The sequence below is a fragment of the Pezoporus wallicus genome, unplaced genomic scaffold (genome assembly GCF_028554395.1).
Source record: "Pezoporus wallicus isolate ANWC-B61680 ecotype Strahan unplaced genomic scaffold, APGP_CSIRO_Pwel_v1 contig_12814, whole genome shotgun sequence".
Lineage (NCBI taxonomy): Eukaryota > Metazoa > Chordata > Aves > Psittaciformes > Psittacidae > Pezoporus > Pezoporus wallicus.
In genome coordinates this window covers 432,521-446,348 of record NW_026640662.1, presented here as the reverse complement: position 1 = coordinate 446,348, position 13,828 = coordinate 432,521, and the positions used below count along the sequence as shown (strand labels likewise).

Here is a 13,828-nt window from a genome sequence, read left to right as displayed (position 1 = left end):
GCTGCGGGAAAGCGAGCGGGCGGGCGGACGGACGGACGGTGGAGCGGCCTAGGCCCGCGGTGACACCTACCGCGACGCTGTTCAAACCCGCTCCTGCCGACCGCCGCCACAGGGAACGCCGGGAAGGGCGCGGAAGTACGGCGGCCGGCGAGGGGCGAGGCGGAGCCCGGGCCCCGCCCCACCACCGCCCGGGGCGAGGCGGAGCCCGCGCCCCGCCCCGCCGCGTCCCTCGGGCACCATGGGCTGGGAGGAGAAGCAGGTCCGCGGGTACCCCGAGTTCGTGCAGACGGCGCAGCGCTACCACGGCCGGCCCATCTTCGCACTCTTCTGCGGCGACAAGGATGCCGAGGGCAAGAGCTGGTGCCCGGACTGCGTGACGGGTGAGGCCTGCGCGACGTCACCCTCCCGGTTCTGGGGAAGCGCCCTTCGCCCTCGTGAGGCCCCGACAGCAGCCAAGCCACCGCTGTGGCGGCCTCGCGCTCTTCGCCGCGGGGACCGTGCCGTCTGTGCCCTAGCCCCGCGCAGCGCCCGGCGCGAAACGGCCTCACGCCACCCGGCCTCCGTTACCGGGGATCGGAGCGGCCTGGGCCGAGTTCCGGTTTGAAGCCCTCGCTGCAGTTGCCGCGGCCGGGAGTCCCACCGAGGTGTGGGGCTAGCTAAAGGTAATGGGTGCAGCCTGCGCTGCCCTTGCTGGCCGCGTTGCACTGAATGGTAAGTGATGTAACATGCTGTAAAGACAAGTCCCTTCAAGGTTGAACTGAGTTCTGCACAGCTCACGGATAACCAGAGGAAACAAAACGCAGATCTTTGTGTGTTTGTTAGCATGCTTGCTGGTCAGGGCAGATCTGTGCCATTCTGTAGCATGATGAAAGTATCAATATATTGAGTTCTCAAAATTTTATTTTCCAGCTGAACCAGTTGTGAGGAAAGAACTTCATAACATGCCTGACGAGTCTGTATTCATTTACTGCCTAGTAGGAGACAGAGCTTAGTAAGTAACTTTTAAAACCAACAACCAGTACAATTTTGCTGTTTCTGGGCTAGAGGTTAACTAACCTGTTGGAACAAGTCACTGAACTGTGCTCTTCCACAAGGAATGAAGCACTGGTTTTGAGTTCACATCCCTAATGTCATGTATCTGCATGTTTGCTCTGAGAAGGGGGGTGAGGTAGTTATGAGTCATCCTTTTGAAGGAATTTTAACTGCACCTCTACAAGCTGTTAACCCTTTCTTCCTGAACAGCTGGAAAGACCCCAACAATGAATTCAGGAAGAATCTGAAATTAACAGGAGTGCCTACACTACTTAAATATGGAACAGTAAGTGATATACTGTATGTTCTGGATCTACAGGCATTCAAATGGGAATCTGGCAGGAACTTACGACTGTAAATGAATTAGTCACGTATGTTGTCTGATACCTCTCTTCTTTAAAAAGAGCAGACAACTAGGAACAATTCTGCTCCCCCCCGTGCACATTTTCTGCCTCACATAGTTCCTCAAGAGAAAGCCACTGTGCTTTCAGCATAACATTTTCTATAATAAACAAAAATGCAATAGGTAAATTTAACATGCAGTGGTTGAGAGGTAGAGAAAATTGTTAGCAATATACTGTTAGTTTCCTGACTTGCAGCTCCTCAAATTTAAAACAATCCAAATGCTGAATTACAGGAGTGAAGCTATCTGCAGTATACTCTTGATTCAAATGGAGTGCAGCTCAAGTTTTAACTTGTCCATCTATTTAAATTAACAATTACTTTCTCAGAAATGCCTCTTCCAAGGCCGCAAAACCCTCAGGCATTTTCCAGTTATTCCTACCTTGCTTGTTCCACCTCACCCTCCCCAGAAAAACAATCGCTGGAGTATGGCTAATGTTAGTAAGTACAAATAGGTGTAGTCTAGAACGGGGTTTTGAATTCCCCCTAAAGCATCTTAACTTTTATTTCAGCCTCAGAAGCTGGTTGAAGAAGAATGTTTTAAAGCAGAGCTTGTGCGTATGTTGTTTACTGAAGACTAAGTCCTCCAGTAGTCAATCATTTCTGAAGACATTCATCTCAAGTTGTGGCGTCCTTTCAAGGAATCCTTAACCTTTCTTAAAACTTTTATGGTTAATTACTTCTGACTAGTCAAGATAAATATAATTAAATTCTAGGTCCCAACCTTCCACTGAACTCTTGCAAAAAAAAAAAACCCTGTATCTTTCTTTTCATGTTAAAATAAACTTGAGTTTGAGAACAGTCTCCTTTCAAAGGAGCTGTGCTCATGTTAAAAATGGAGAGTGCAGCCTACAGTTATTGAAGAGAAAGGCTTAACTGCTATTATACCTTTAACAGTAAAGGGTAGGGGGTTGGAAAAACAAAAAAAATCCTTATTCTTCGTAAATCTGAATTCACATAGCTGCTGAAGCTACTGAATGTCAAAATGTTTACTGGTTTATTTGTTCAGTCTTAAGTATGATAAGCTGAAGGCCAACAAGTCTTGGTGTCATTTATGAAATATAAACCCCTGGAAACTGCTAATATCTGTGTTCTTACAATACAAACTACACAGGAATAAATGACAAATGCTTCTCGAATCCTGCTAGAGCATGTACACCTTTTTTATAACACAAATTGTTTTTACTACACATCCTGTAGAGAAACCAGGAGCAGCCACTACTTCACTGGCAGAAAGCCAAGATTAAAGTAAGCTGACTGTAATGGAATAGACACAGCTACAGCCTATTTCCTTCTGAGTATCTGCAAAGTTTATTATTACTTATCTCTGTTCCACTCCTGCAGTCCTCTTGTCACACTTTGTTTTCTATATGACCCCCAGCAACAAGGATTACCAGGTAAACCAAAATAACAAGTAATAGCTCAGGTTGGTTTCAAGGCAAAAATCCACAATTTTGATTTTGTAGAACACCATTCCTTGAACTTTGCTCATCCTGCAGTTACAGAAAGTAGTACATGGCGGAGTTCTTAGTCACACTTAAAATACATCATTATTCTCTAGGGAAAATGCCTAAGAACAGACTTCTGAGCTACACTTTTAGTTATTTAAATGTCAGTAGTGTCAGATTTCTTTTTCAAAATCAAAAGGAATCAATAATTGCAGTAATGCTCTTACAAAATTGTCCATGCTCCAAAATAAACTGCAGAGGTTTTTTATCAGTCCTGGATTTTTAAACAAGATGAAATTTTTAAAAAGTCAATAAATAAAACAATGAAATGTACACCCCCGAGAGCCAAACCACACAAGGGCTCCTTCCTCTCCTAAGCACTCAAGTTGACAAAGTCACCTCATCAACATGCTCCCACATGGTCTCATTTTACAGAGGTGTTGTTCTGTTGCTGCTGCTCTGCAAGTGCTTGCTGGAGGCGCATTCTTTTCCTGGAATAGTGCTGCCAGTGAAGAATCTGCTGCTCATCAATGAACTTGGCACACTGAGCATTCACCAGTTCTTTGCGGAAATGTTCATACTGGAGCAGCTCTAACATATGCAAACACTGAGGATACCTGCATTAAAAACAGAGGCCCTTTAATATAGTTTTTTGCGAGATGCATTAAAACTGGAGTCTCCAGAAATTCTGCAGTTCTTTATTTCAGTTCTATTATGTATGTGATGAACACCAAAGACTGTACATATTCCACTGCTACACATTGTAACTCAGTAGTTTCAGTATTAGGCTAGGAAACAAGAAGTCCACTAACAGCTTATAAATGTATATACATGCTTGCTCAGAGTAGCTTTTCTAATGGCTAGATTTCACTAAAGCAAATACATAACAACTACAATATCCATTTCCAGAACTCAAAGAACACGACCAAGAGGGAGTTTGCATACTCACAAAAATGCAAAGACATCATTTGTTTCATGTAAGCATCAACAATGCAGAATTACTCTCAACATGTATTTACTGGGCCTAACTGAAGTAGTTCTTTACCATAATGGTCAATAGTTTTATGTTCAACAAATGCCAAAGTGCAGATGAAGGCTGCAAAGGGAAGATTCCATGCACAACCCCTGAAAGACAAGTTTTCTATTCGTTTCTATTGCTACATCTGCACTGTTGGAAAACAGGAAAATTTATGATGCATATAAACACAGCGGGGAAGACAAAGGTAAGGTTACAGGTGGAAATCAATTACTGACATGCTGCTGTACAGTACATAACAGAAAGTAAACAAAATCATTAAAATGCAGAAACCAAAGTGACTTTAACACTTACTTCAGGTATTTTGCATATTCAGGTTCTTTCCAATAAAGTAAATATTTAAGATAATTTACAAAAGCTTTGTCTTTGAAATAGCCTCTTTGTGCAAGAACTGAAATAAAATGACAAATAAAGAACTGTTGGTTACAGATGCATTAAAAAAAAATCTGCCAGCCTTGAAGAATAAGTATTCACAAAACTACGGAGAAGCATAATGGTCAGAACTTCATGATTACAAGCAAATTTTGATAATTAAAAATTAGGAAAGAAACAGGAAAAATATATTTGTATGTCAACCCTGACAGTATGTATCTTTTATAAAACACCAAGGAAGAAACCAGCTTTTTGAAACAGAAAATTTTGACTTGGCATAAAAACTGGAAGGGCATTATGTATTGTGTCTGAAATTGTGTTTTCAGATCAGGAACACTGTTAACTTGACATTACTTTTTAACTACACACCTCAACTTTTTTTTTTTTGATCCCCCAGGTAGATGCATTATTTTTTATTTCGAGTAATGAAACATTTTACATTTTTTAAAACTCACCTGTTAGAAATACAAATTAAATTACTGACAGACCACCTTTACGCTGTGAAAGACCCACTCCTTTTTCTTTGTTTAGCCCTCTCCCTCCTGTTTAACATTCCCAGTAATAATAAACAACATTAAAACTATACTCATTCCTCAGGTTACTATACTCATTCCAATAGTTACTGTCCAGTACTCACAGTTGAGGTAATTTGGATTCGCCAGACACTGAACAAACTCTAACTCCAGCTGGAACCGAAGTCGATTCCCCGTGTCATCTGATAAAAAGCAGTAAGAATTTCACCCACACCACAGATTTGAAATAAACTTTCTCGGTTTGAGCCACACAAAACTAGAAAACGTGTTTAAACACGAGAAGCAGCAGTAACTCTCCATAATAATACGGATTAATTTAGCAAAGCCTTCATTACATCAATCGGCGTTTGGCCTGCATTAGGAGATGCTGAGGCTGGTTTGTTTTTACAGCCAAGTGCGTGCACAGAACGAAGGAATGCCCACGGACACTTGGCTTAGAGTGAAGCAAAAGGTAACAGCAGGAAGCCTGGAGGCCTCTTGCTCTCAGATCCGCAGCTGAATCCTGACATGAGCACCTATCAACAACGGGGTCGAGGTACCCGCGGAAGCGGTGCCCGAGCTCCGGGAAGGATTCAGGCTCACGGCCACGACTGCGCCCTCTCCGGTCACGGACGGCGGCAGCGGAGCCAGAGGGGCCGCGCCCGGCCGAAACAGAGCAGGACGGGACGGGGCGCGCCCCAAGCCCCCTTCTCCGGTGAAGCGGGCTCGGGCTCGGGCTCGGGCTCGGGCTCGGGCTCGGGCTCGGGCTCGGGCTCGGGCTCGGGCTCGGGCTCAGACCCCGCCCCGCGCCTGCCAGCCCCGGCTCCAGTGCGGCCCCGCCGGACCGAGCTCCCCAAGCGCTCCTCACCTGCGTCCATGGCACCCGCCGGCCTGAGCCACCCGCCAGGAAGAAGATGGCGGCGGGCGGAAGCCGCGTGAGAGCAGCGCTGAGGTACGCCGGGAAGGAGGCGGTGGTAGCCCGGCGGCGGCGGTGGTGGAGGAGTCCCCATCGAAGTGCGAACACCGAGTTTTTAACGAGCAGAGGTCAGTTTTACAGCGAGCTCTGCGCTCTGAAAACCTTGCAAGAAAACCAGAGGGATCTCTGACCGCTTCACCGAGCACCTTTATGTAGCGGCATCCAAACACCTGGAGCTATCACTGTCTGGAGAAAAAAGGTCACATATGCAATGCTAGTTTGAACGGGGTCCAGTGCAGGCATAACATCCTATGGCTGCACTTGATAGGCTTGTTTCCTAACCAGAGACTATTCGTCCTCACAGTAATGTGGCTGGAAAGGTGAGCCTTGGGTCAGTGTTCGCCGGGTGTCCCTGCCCAGCGGCGTGGCCGATCCTCCGGGAGGATGAGCAAGGGGTGTTTCAGGAGCACGTTTCCTGTGTTCTGCGCTGCCCCAGAGCAGCAGCAGCAGGATTCTGGAGGGGACTGCAGGTTAGACGTAACTGATCTCCCGAAGCGACGGACTTGCCATAGGATGGGCACACAAGTCCTTTCCAAGTGGGGAATCGGTTTGGACTGAGGCATTGCAGTCGGGTGGAGGAAATGCCTTAAGGACTACTGAAACGTAAGCAGTCTGGTGCTTCCGTTACAGAAAAAAGTGCCCTGCACTTAAAAATCAAGCCAGAAATTGTTATTTACTATGCCATTATTTTGATCTCTTTATGTCCTATGTTAAGAGGTTATTGCTTTTCTAACTGTACAAAATATTTCAAGTGAGAATTCAGTATAAGTCTTTCTAAAAATCGCTGCTAGAGCTAGGATGTGCCAACAGAAATGAAGATAATCCAAGTAAATCCATGAACACCAGGATTTAACAAAATCTGGTTTTGTGCACCTTCTTTCTGTGGAGGCTTTATAATGTCTGAAACTGAAGCTGAGCTCACGTCGGAGCCCCTTCTCTGTGGAGCTGCTGGAGTGTTTGTCTCTGGGCAGCTGTTACCTATAGAGCCGTCTGCTTAAACACACAGCCTGTGTTCAAGGCCAGAATTCCTCATTGTACTTACCCGGCACTGGTGTTGCTGTTCTGGGAGGCAGTGACATGGCTTGAAGTGCCCATTTTTGCCATGGATACTTGCATTCGTGTTATCATTGCTGCCATTAGAGAGTCATTAATCCTCCAGGTTTCTCGGGAAGCCCTCATGTTCCAGATCTGAGCTGTTCATGTTCAAACGTCACAGATTTAATAATGTAACATATGAATAAACAACCTTTGGAAGAAAACGTTGGAGAAGTGATTCTTTTCTGTCATATAAGGGAGCTTTTACCATACAGTTCCAACTCCATTGAAAGGGAGCTTTGGAGTAATGGGGGTTTTGTTTGTTTTTCCAGGATAGATAAATTCTGGAGCCGGGAAGGAAAGCAGACGATTTGTGTTTGTGTTTGCCAGATGTTCATTTTAACTTTGTACTGGGCAAACCATTGTTGAGCCCTTCCAGAGCAGAAAGAAAGGGAAAAGGAGGGATTCAGCCCTGAAACACTAGACTCTCTTTGATTTTTTTTGTCTCTCTGCATATCGAGCGGAGGTTTGAGCCTGGACTTTCCCTTGATTTTCACGGTGACTTCACAGTGAGAGAAGGAGATCCCCTTCAGGCTCTCACTTAATTCATCATTCATTGAAACAAGAAAGAGCTTTGCCAGATTGAGACCCGTTTGCAAGGCACAAACACTCTGCGAGCGTGGGGCAGAGCTGCTCAGCAGCACCAGCGCCCTGGAGAGGAGCCCTGCTCCTGAGGCGCTGCATTGGTTCCAGAAGTCGCTGCTGTGCCCGGTGTCACACTGAATTGTCAGAGCACAGCTGAGGCAAAGGCCCCGGCAGGCCAAGCTGGCTGAGCTTCACTGCGATGGGCTCTCGTGCAGCAGCACGCTGGATACAGGCTTACTGGAAACATGACTTCTTGTTTAATTATTTGCTATTTTCACTTGCAGAACCATTTTCAGCATCTGAGTTGGCAATTTTCTAGAACACTGTCTTTTCCTATGCAGTATGATTTTTTTTTCCCTTCCCTCTGGGAATTGGGTTACAAAAACCATCTAAAAAGGATTTATGCATAGTTTTTCTTAATAAAATATGGTTGCTTTTTTAAGACAAGGTTTTAGTGGTTGTGGAATACTACCATTACTATATCAAAACATACCAAGTCACTCCCCAGTAAACACAGTCTTTGGGCTAAAAGCAGAGATCAAACAGATCCCATGTGTCTGCATTGCTATTCTGAAATATGACTTCTCTCCCAAGACTGACTTCAGAAGAGAGAATCCTAAAAAAGGATTGGTCACAGGAATAAATTACCGTGTATGTTTGCCAGAGTTAAGTCAAACATCTCAATTCTTGGCCATCAAATCTAGGAACAAAAGTGAAAGTCAGAATTGTAGTATAATAACTGAGAACATTCTCTAGGAAAAGTTGGTATTATTTTCTGCTTTTAAATACCAGTTGAGTCAAACTTTCACACCACTTCCGGGGTATGAAGGCACTAAGACTCTATTAGATACAGGAGAAAATAAAGTCTTGTCTGATATGTTGTTGGATCTTGAAAGTGGATACTGAGGAAGTGAGATGGTACAGAGGGTTTATCTACAGCACCACAGTAGAAAGTTTTCTTTCTACTGCGTTTGCAGTAGAAAGAAAAGAAGATCCAACAAGGCTTCACGATTGAAAACCAATCAAGTTTTTTATACCTAATAAGTATTTTATACTTAATCCTTGGAACTCCTTTTATTCATGCATTCACCCATCTGCTTTACAATAGAGTGCAAACTAGTATTGACATGGATAATGACATCTTAAAGGATTTTACCCATAGAATGGAAGACAAAATTCTGCAGACTGGAGAGTATCCTGCTTCAAATATGGTTAAATAACAGAGAACAGAGTACGCATTATGTTATATTTATAACAAGCCAGTACAAAGTCTGCAATTTTTTTACTCCAATGTTGTAATTGTAATTCAATAGAAACAAGATCATAGTTATCAGTGACTGAAACAATTGTCAGAACATATTTAATGAAAGGCTTAAGCATTCACAGAGTTCTATTTTTTGAGGTCAAGAAACTGGCAGGTAATGTGCATTTCAAAGCCAGCCTATGACAGTCATGGTAGAGCAATCTCCATCTGAAGACTGTTAAACACCATTCAGCAGAGCTGTAAATTTGGTGAAATGGTGTAAAAAGACTTAACAGATTGTAGCTTACTGCAGGCACTGGAACATGTATGTGTGTGACTAAGGTACTCCTCTAGCTTTAAACAAGCATTAGAAAGCAAAGATAAATTCAGGATTAAATGTCAAGTGTCAGAAACCAATTTATGGTTTTCTTTAATAAGTTCTTTAAAAATGTATCAGTCTTCCATTCTTAGGGCATCTAGAAGGCAGATGAATTTGAAGCCAGACATTTGCTAGGAGCAATATACACAGAATTTGAGAACAGCAGTCCACAAGGAACATCCTCACAAAGGTATCGCTTGCCATTTAAAGCCCCTTTTAAGGTACTCTAATCAAAGAATTCTGCAGTGAGCCAGGATATATGGGCCTCATCTGAAGGAACTCTATCTTGTTGGATGCCAAACAGGCCAGAAACAAATGCATTTCCCAGCAGTGAAGGAATGTAAAACTTCTCAAGTCAAAGATGCATAGACAAACTTGCAGAACAATAAACTAATTATTGTAAACTAGATAACATTCAAATATATGAATAATTTCAGTTATTTTCCATTATATTTTGGATTACCATTGCAGTTATTAAATTTTCCAATAATGATGTAGTTTGATGTACTTTCTATGCCATTTCATTTTTAGGATCTTCCACTGTGGCACTGAGTGGAAGGATGCAGGGAAAACACCAGGAAGAATGATGTATAAAACTAAGGAAATCATTGGCATCAATTTAGAATTAATGAAAAACGTATCCACTTTATAATATGCTTTGACAATAGCAAATGCATAGCTTTGACATAGTGTTCAGCAAGTAAGAGATAAGTAATTTGGTGCTGCAACCAATAGGTAGGCTCACATAGACCTCAGGTGAGGGCATTTTTCTTAAGACTCACAAGAACTGATCAGCATCTCTGCCAACTGGCATGGCAACATATTCCTTACGGAATTGGGAGAGGGTTCTTATTTAGAAAAAAACAGGGAAATTTCCTGGCACTACAGCTGAGAACAGAAGCTTGGGAATGTGATCATTTTGTCCAATACAGCCTAAAAGCTCAAGAGCCAGGTGAGTCACACACAGAGGTACTATGGGTGAATGTAAATTTTGGATATTTAGGTTTGGTTTGTTTGGATTTGCCTGCACCAGACGAGCAGCTTGTAACTGGCACAAATGTTAATCCTGCACATGAACAACAGAAATACAGAACCGAGTAGTGGGCTGTTGCACAGAGCTGCTTTGACAGCTCAGACACCGAGTTCTTCTGTAGGGAATAGGGTGAAAGCCTCAGACTTTTCCAGAAGGTTCAAAAGATGGGGCTGGCATTGTGGTCTAGAGAAAGCAAGCTGGTGTCAGACAAGCAAGAGCATTCAACTTGCTCATCCCTAAAATGCTGAATGGGCCAAACTGCAGCAACTTGAGTCACAAGCTCAGATCCAAAGGAGCTTTAGACTTACCTGGGGCCCTGGCAGATCAGAGCTCTCAAAACCAAGTAATACTGATCATGTGGAGTGCCAGACTGTCCTGGGTTCAGCAGTAGCAGTCATTTTTTTCCTTCTTAGTAGCTGGTGCTGTGCTGTGTTTTCAACTTCAGTCTGAGAACAACACTGATAACACCGATGGTTTTAGTTGCTCCTCAGTAATGTTTACTCTGACCAAGGACTTTTCAGTCTCATGCTCTGCCAGTGAAGAGGCGCATGGGAAGCTGGGAGGAAGCAGAGGCAGGACACCTGACCAAACTACCCAAAGAGGTATTTCATACCGCAGCACGTCATGCCCAGGGTAGAAAAACTGGGGGGAACCACTCAGAAGGCCCAGATCGCTGTTTGGGTCGGCCTGGGTATGAGTGTGCAGGTGGTGAGCAGTTGTATTCTCTCCCCTTCTTAATCCCCTTATCATTATTATTATTGGTGGTAGCAGTAGTGATTTGTGTTATAGTTACTGGACTGTTCTTATCTCAACCCGTCGGAGTTATGTTCTTTCCATTCTCCTCCCCATCCCTTGGGGAGCAGGAGGAGAAAGAAGGTGGGGAGTGAGCGAGCAGCTGCATGGTTCTGAGTTACTGGCTGGACTTAAACCATGATATGTTTGGCTTGTAGCTGCTACTTTAAAGCTAGTGGTAACAGAGCATGACAATACGTACTGATGTACAATACTGATTCAGACTCAAGACACTTTCCCCACGTATAAGCGGGATGAGCAGCTGAAGTTTGTATAAACCTGCCAGTTCTTGTCAGCTAAGGATCACAGCTATGAAATGCCACGAATTAAAGTTCTGATAATAAATAAGTAATGTTACTTAAATCATTGGGCAAAATAGAAACCCCACACAATTTATTTGCCATCTCAACTGCCTGTCTTAAAAGAATCAGGGAAAAAAATTAAAAAATCACATTCTCCTATTCTTGCACAGGAACATTGTAACTATCCTGGAAATAGCATTGCAGTTACTGTTATAGATAGAGAGCTGGAAATGCATGGTCTCCAATAATGAAAATATGATTAGTGAGATTCCTTCCTGCTGGCAAGCACTCACCCACAACCTCACCCATCCATGATGAAAATAACTTTAATTCTTGGTCATTGCAAAGGGGGTGCACAAATAGTTAGTTTCATGGATGGCTACATCAATATTTGGCAAGAATACAAACCCTCTCTTGAGCTGCATGCTAGCCAACCTGTCAGTGCTTATAGTCAAGATTATACAGTCTTTAGGCAAACAAAAGTGCTGAATTCCTTAGGGAGCAAATCTAAATATACCCTGGAGTATATTTAGATGGGAGGCAAGGCCCATAACCTTTGAAAGCCAGGCCTACAGTAGAGTACGTTTGAATTAAATCTAGCCAGTAACTTGAGTAGCAGTAATTAACCTGGAGCTTACAAAGAGCCACACAAAGGTAGGACGCACATCTTGTCATGGTACTTGCATTACTTTTTTATTTTCTGTATCGCAGTTAAAATTTTAATTAAAATACTTGGAGATTAACTTCCATAAAACCACAGTTTCTCTGTGGCAGTTTCTTCAAGCTCTCTTGGATCCTTGCTCATATCTTACAATTGATACTATCTGTTTTGTTAGCTGTTCTCCTAGCTCAGTGAAAACCGCCTTTTGGGTTTTCAATCTATTCCTTTTCCTAGAGCACCCAATAACCACCCCCAAAGCAACACAACCAAAAAAATGCAAGGATTTTTTTTTAATGTACAGTTGTGCATAGAACACAACTGAGAAAAATGTGAAACTAGAACCCTCACTGTAATTATAATTGCTGAGGTGCCTGATCTTGCATTCCTTCAGTTTAACCACTGCAAAAAGAAAAGGAGAAAAATAGTCTTAGAATCTGATCCCCATGAGCATATTAAGAGCAATATAATACTTTGCATTTCCTTAACTGGGCTTTGGGTCAGTCCTCACCCCAACTGTAAGATTTGCGTCAGAAATTCAAGAGGGAAAAGCTGAACATTTTACTGCAAGCTGAGCATCCTGCGGTGATCATCTCATACACTTTTTCTTCACCAGGAGCTTTCCAAACAGAAAGATATGCATATGCTAGCTAAACAGTATCTCCAGTGGTTTCAGTGCTGTTTCAGACATGAAGATTGGTGGTGTTGGAAAGAAAATCCAGCTCAATAAGTCCCAACAGACAGAATTTTATTCAATCAGTTTCATCCTTTTTCACCAGAAGGTAATTTCAAGTAAGAAAGGGAAAAGGGGTACAAGTTGAATAAATACCCAGCTGGGGTTCAGAGTCACCTTTTTCAATCCATGCAGCAGATTCGTCATTCAGCTGAATCCATTCAGTGCTGCTCTTTTAAGTCTCTAAGCAGGTGAAAAATTACCATGGTCTTACTGGGAGATGCTATGTTGATGCAGTATGAGCATTAAACAGTACAGAATAAGACCACATGGCTAGGAACAGCATTCAGGGATACCCTTTTCTTTTGCCATCACCTTTGTTCCTCACACAGAAAGACTCATTTTAGTACTTTGGAAAAGAGAGAGACTGCTACTGAGATGACTGAAAAGAGATGACTGCTACTGCTGAACCCAGGACAAAGATGAAAAAATTGCTGCCAAGCTTTGTCTTAAATCACAGCATACTCACAGCAGCTGCTTTGCCACTTTCTTGCATGGTATCTTAGCTGTTCAGCAACAATTTCACCTGTTTTCTTTGATCTACAGTTATCTCAAGTGCCACCAAACAGTCTGACTGAATCTTTAATAGCTCCTGTGCAGGACAGTTTAGTAAAGAGAGGATGTTATTCACATATAGTTTTTTTCAGTCAGAGAACAGGCATCTCCTGTATCAGGAATATTAAGAAGTGACAGGGAAGGAGAAGAACATGGGTCCTGCCTACACTTTGAACAGCTCTATTCCTGGAATCCAGTATTCCCACTTCTGGAACAAGAGTCAAAACAGTCCTTATTCCTAAAATTGCTTGCCACCACCTTCTAAGTGCAAGAATTGCAGTAGTATTAGCACAGCTGTCCAGACATCATGTACATCTTTGGTTAATCTCTTAGTTAAAACATTTCCAGCGACTATCATTACAGGCTTTTTCTAATGGAACTTTACTGCAATAGCTCCAGTACTCTCACTGATAGAGGTTTTAATAGTAGACAGTCTTTACAGAGTGACCCTACTACACAGGCATTATAAATGCTTTACAAAGTGTATGAACAGTGGAGTTCTCATCTGCATAACACTGGTAATTATAGGCATTCATACCTTCCTGTATTTATTAGGGTCTTACTCTGAGCTTTTGACTCTTGCTGCTATGGGGCATCAAGCCACAGCAGAAAAAAAAAACAACAAATAAACCACTTACCCTTCGTATTTCCTTTCCTTAAATGTTCCTCAGGAGG

At 42.9% G+C, this 13,828-nt stretch overlaps 2 protein-coding genes across 2 annotated transcripts; one reads left to right on the top strand and one right to left on the bottom strand.

Moving 5' to 3' along the window:
• Nucleotides 1-197: 197 nt before the first annotated feature.
• On the top strand, nt 198-2,235 carry TXNDC17 (thioredoxin domain containing 17). Its single transcript, XM_057419999.1, has 4 exons — nt 198-380; nt 910-991; nt 1,243-1,318; nt 1,947-2,235. The coding sequence occupies exons 1-4, from the start codon at nt 239-241 to the stop codon at nt 2,013-2,015; spliced, it is 369 nt and encodes a 122-aa protein (XP_057275982.1). The 5' UTR covers nt 198-238; the 3' UTR covers nt 2,016-2,235.
• A 486-nt stretch (nt 2,236-2,721) lies between these two features.
• Nucleotides 2,722-5,720, bottom strand: MED31 (mediator complex subunit 31). The gene is made up of 4 exons (XM_057419998.1): nt 5,671-5,720; nt 4,928-5,005; nt 4,213-4,309; nt 2,722-3,499 (listed from the first exon to the last, which is right to left on the bottom strand). Exons 1-4 carry the CDS (start codon nt 5,678-5,680, stop codon nt 3,307-3,309), a joined length of 378 nt encoding a protein of 125 aa, XP_057275981.1. The 5' UTR covers nt 5,681-5,720; the 3' UTR covers nt 2,722-3,306.
• Nucleotides 5,721-13,828: the final 8,108 nt, after the last annotated feature.

Coding starts and splice junctions, on each gene's coding strand:
- TXNDC17 (XM_057419999.1), top strand. CDS start 239: ATGGGCTGGGAGGAGAAGCAGGTCCGCGGGTACCCCGAGTTCGTGCAG. Junction 381..909: donor GTGCCCGGACTGCGTGACGG/GTGAGGCCTGCG, acceptor TTTATTTTCCAG/CTGAACCAGTTGTGAGGAAA. Junction 1,319..1,946: donor CACTACTTAAATATGGAACA/GTAAGTGATATA, acceptor CTTTTATTTCAG/CCTCAGAAGCTGGTTGAAGA.
- MED31 (XM_057419998.1), bottom strand. Junction 4,310..4,927: donor GAATCCAAATTACCTCAACT/GTGAGTACTGGA, acceptor ATTTTATTTCAG/TTCTTGCACAAAGAGGCTAT. Junction 3,500..4,212: donor GAATATGCAAAATACCTGAA/GTAAGTGTTAAA, acceptor TTTTTAATGCAG/GTATCCTCAGTGTTTGCATA.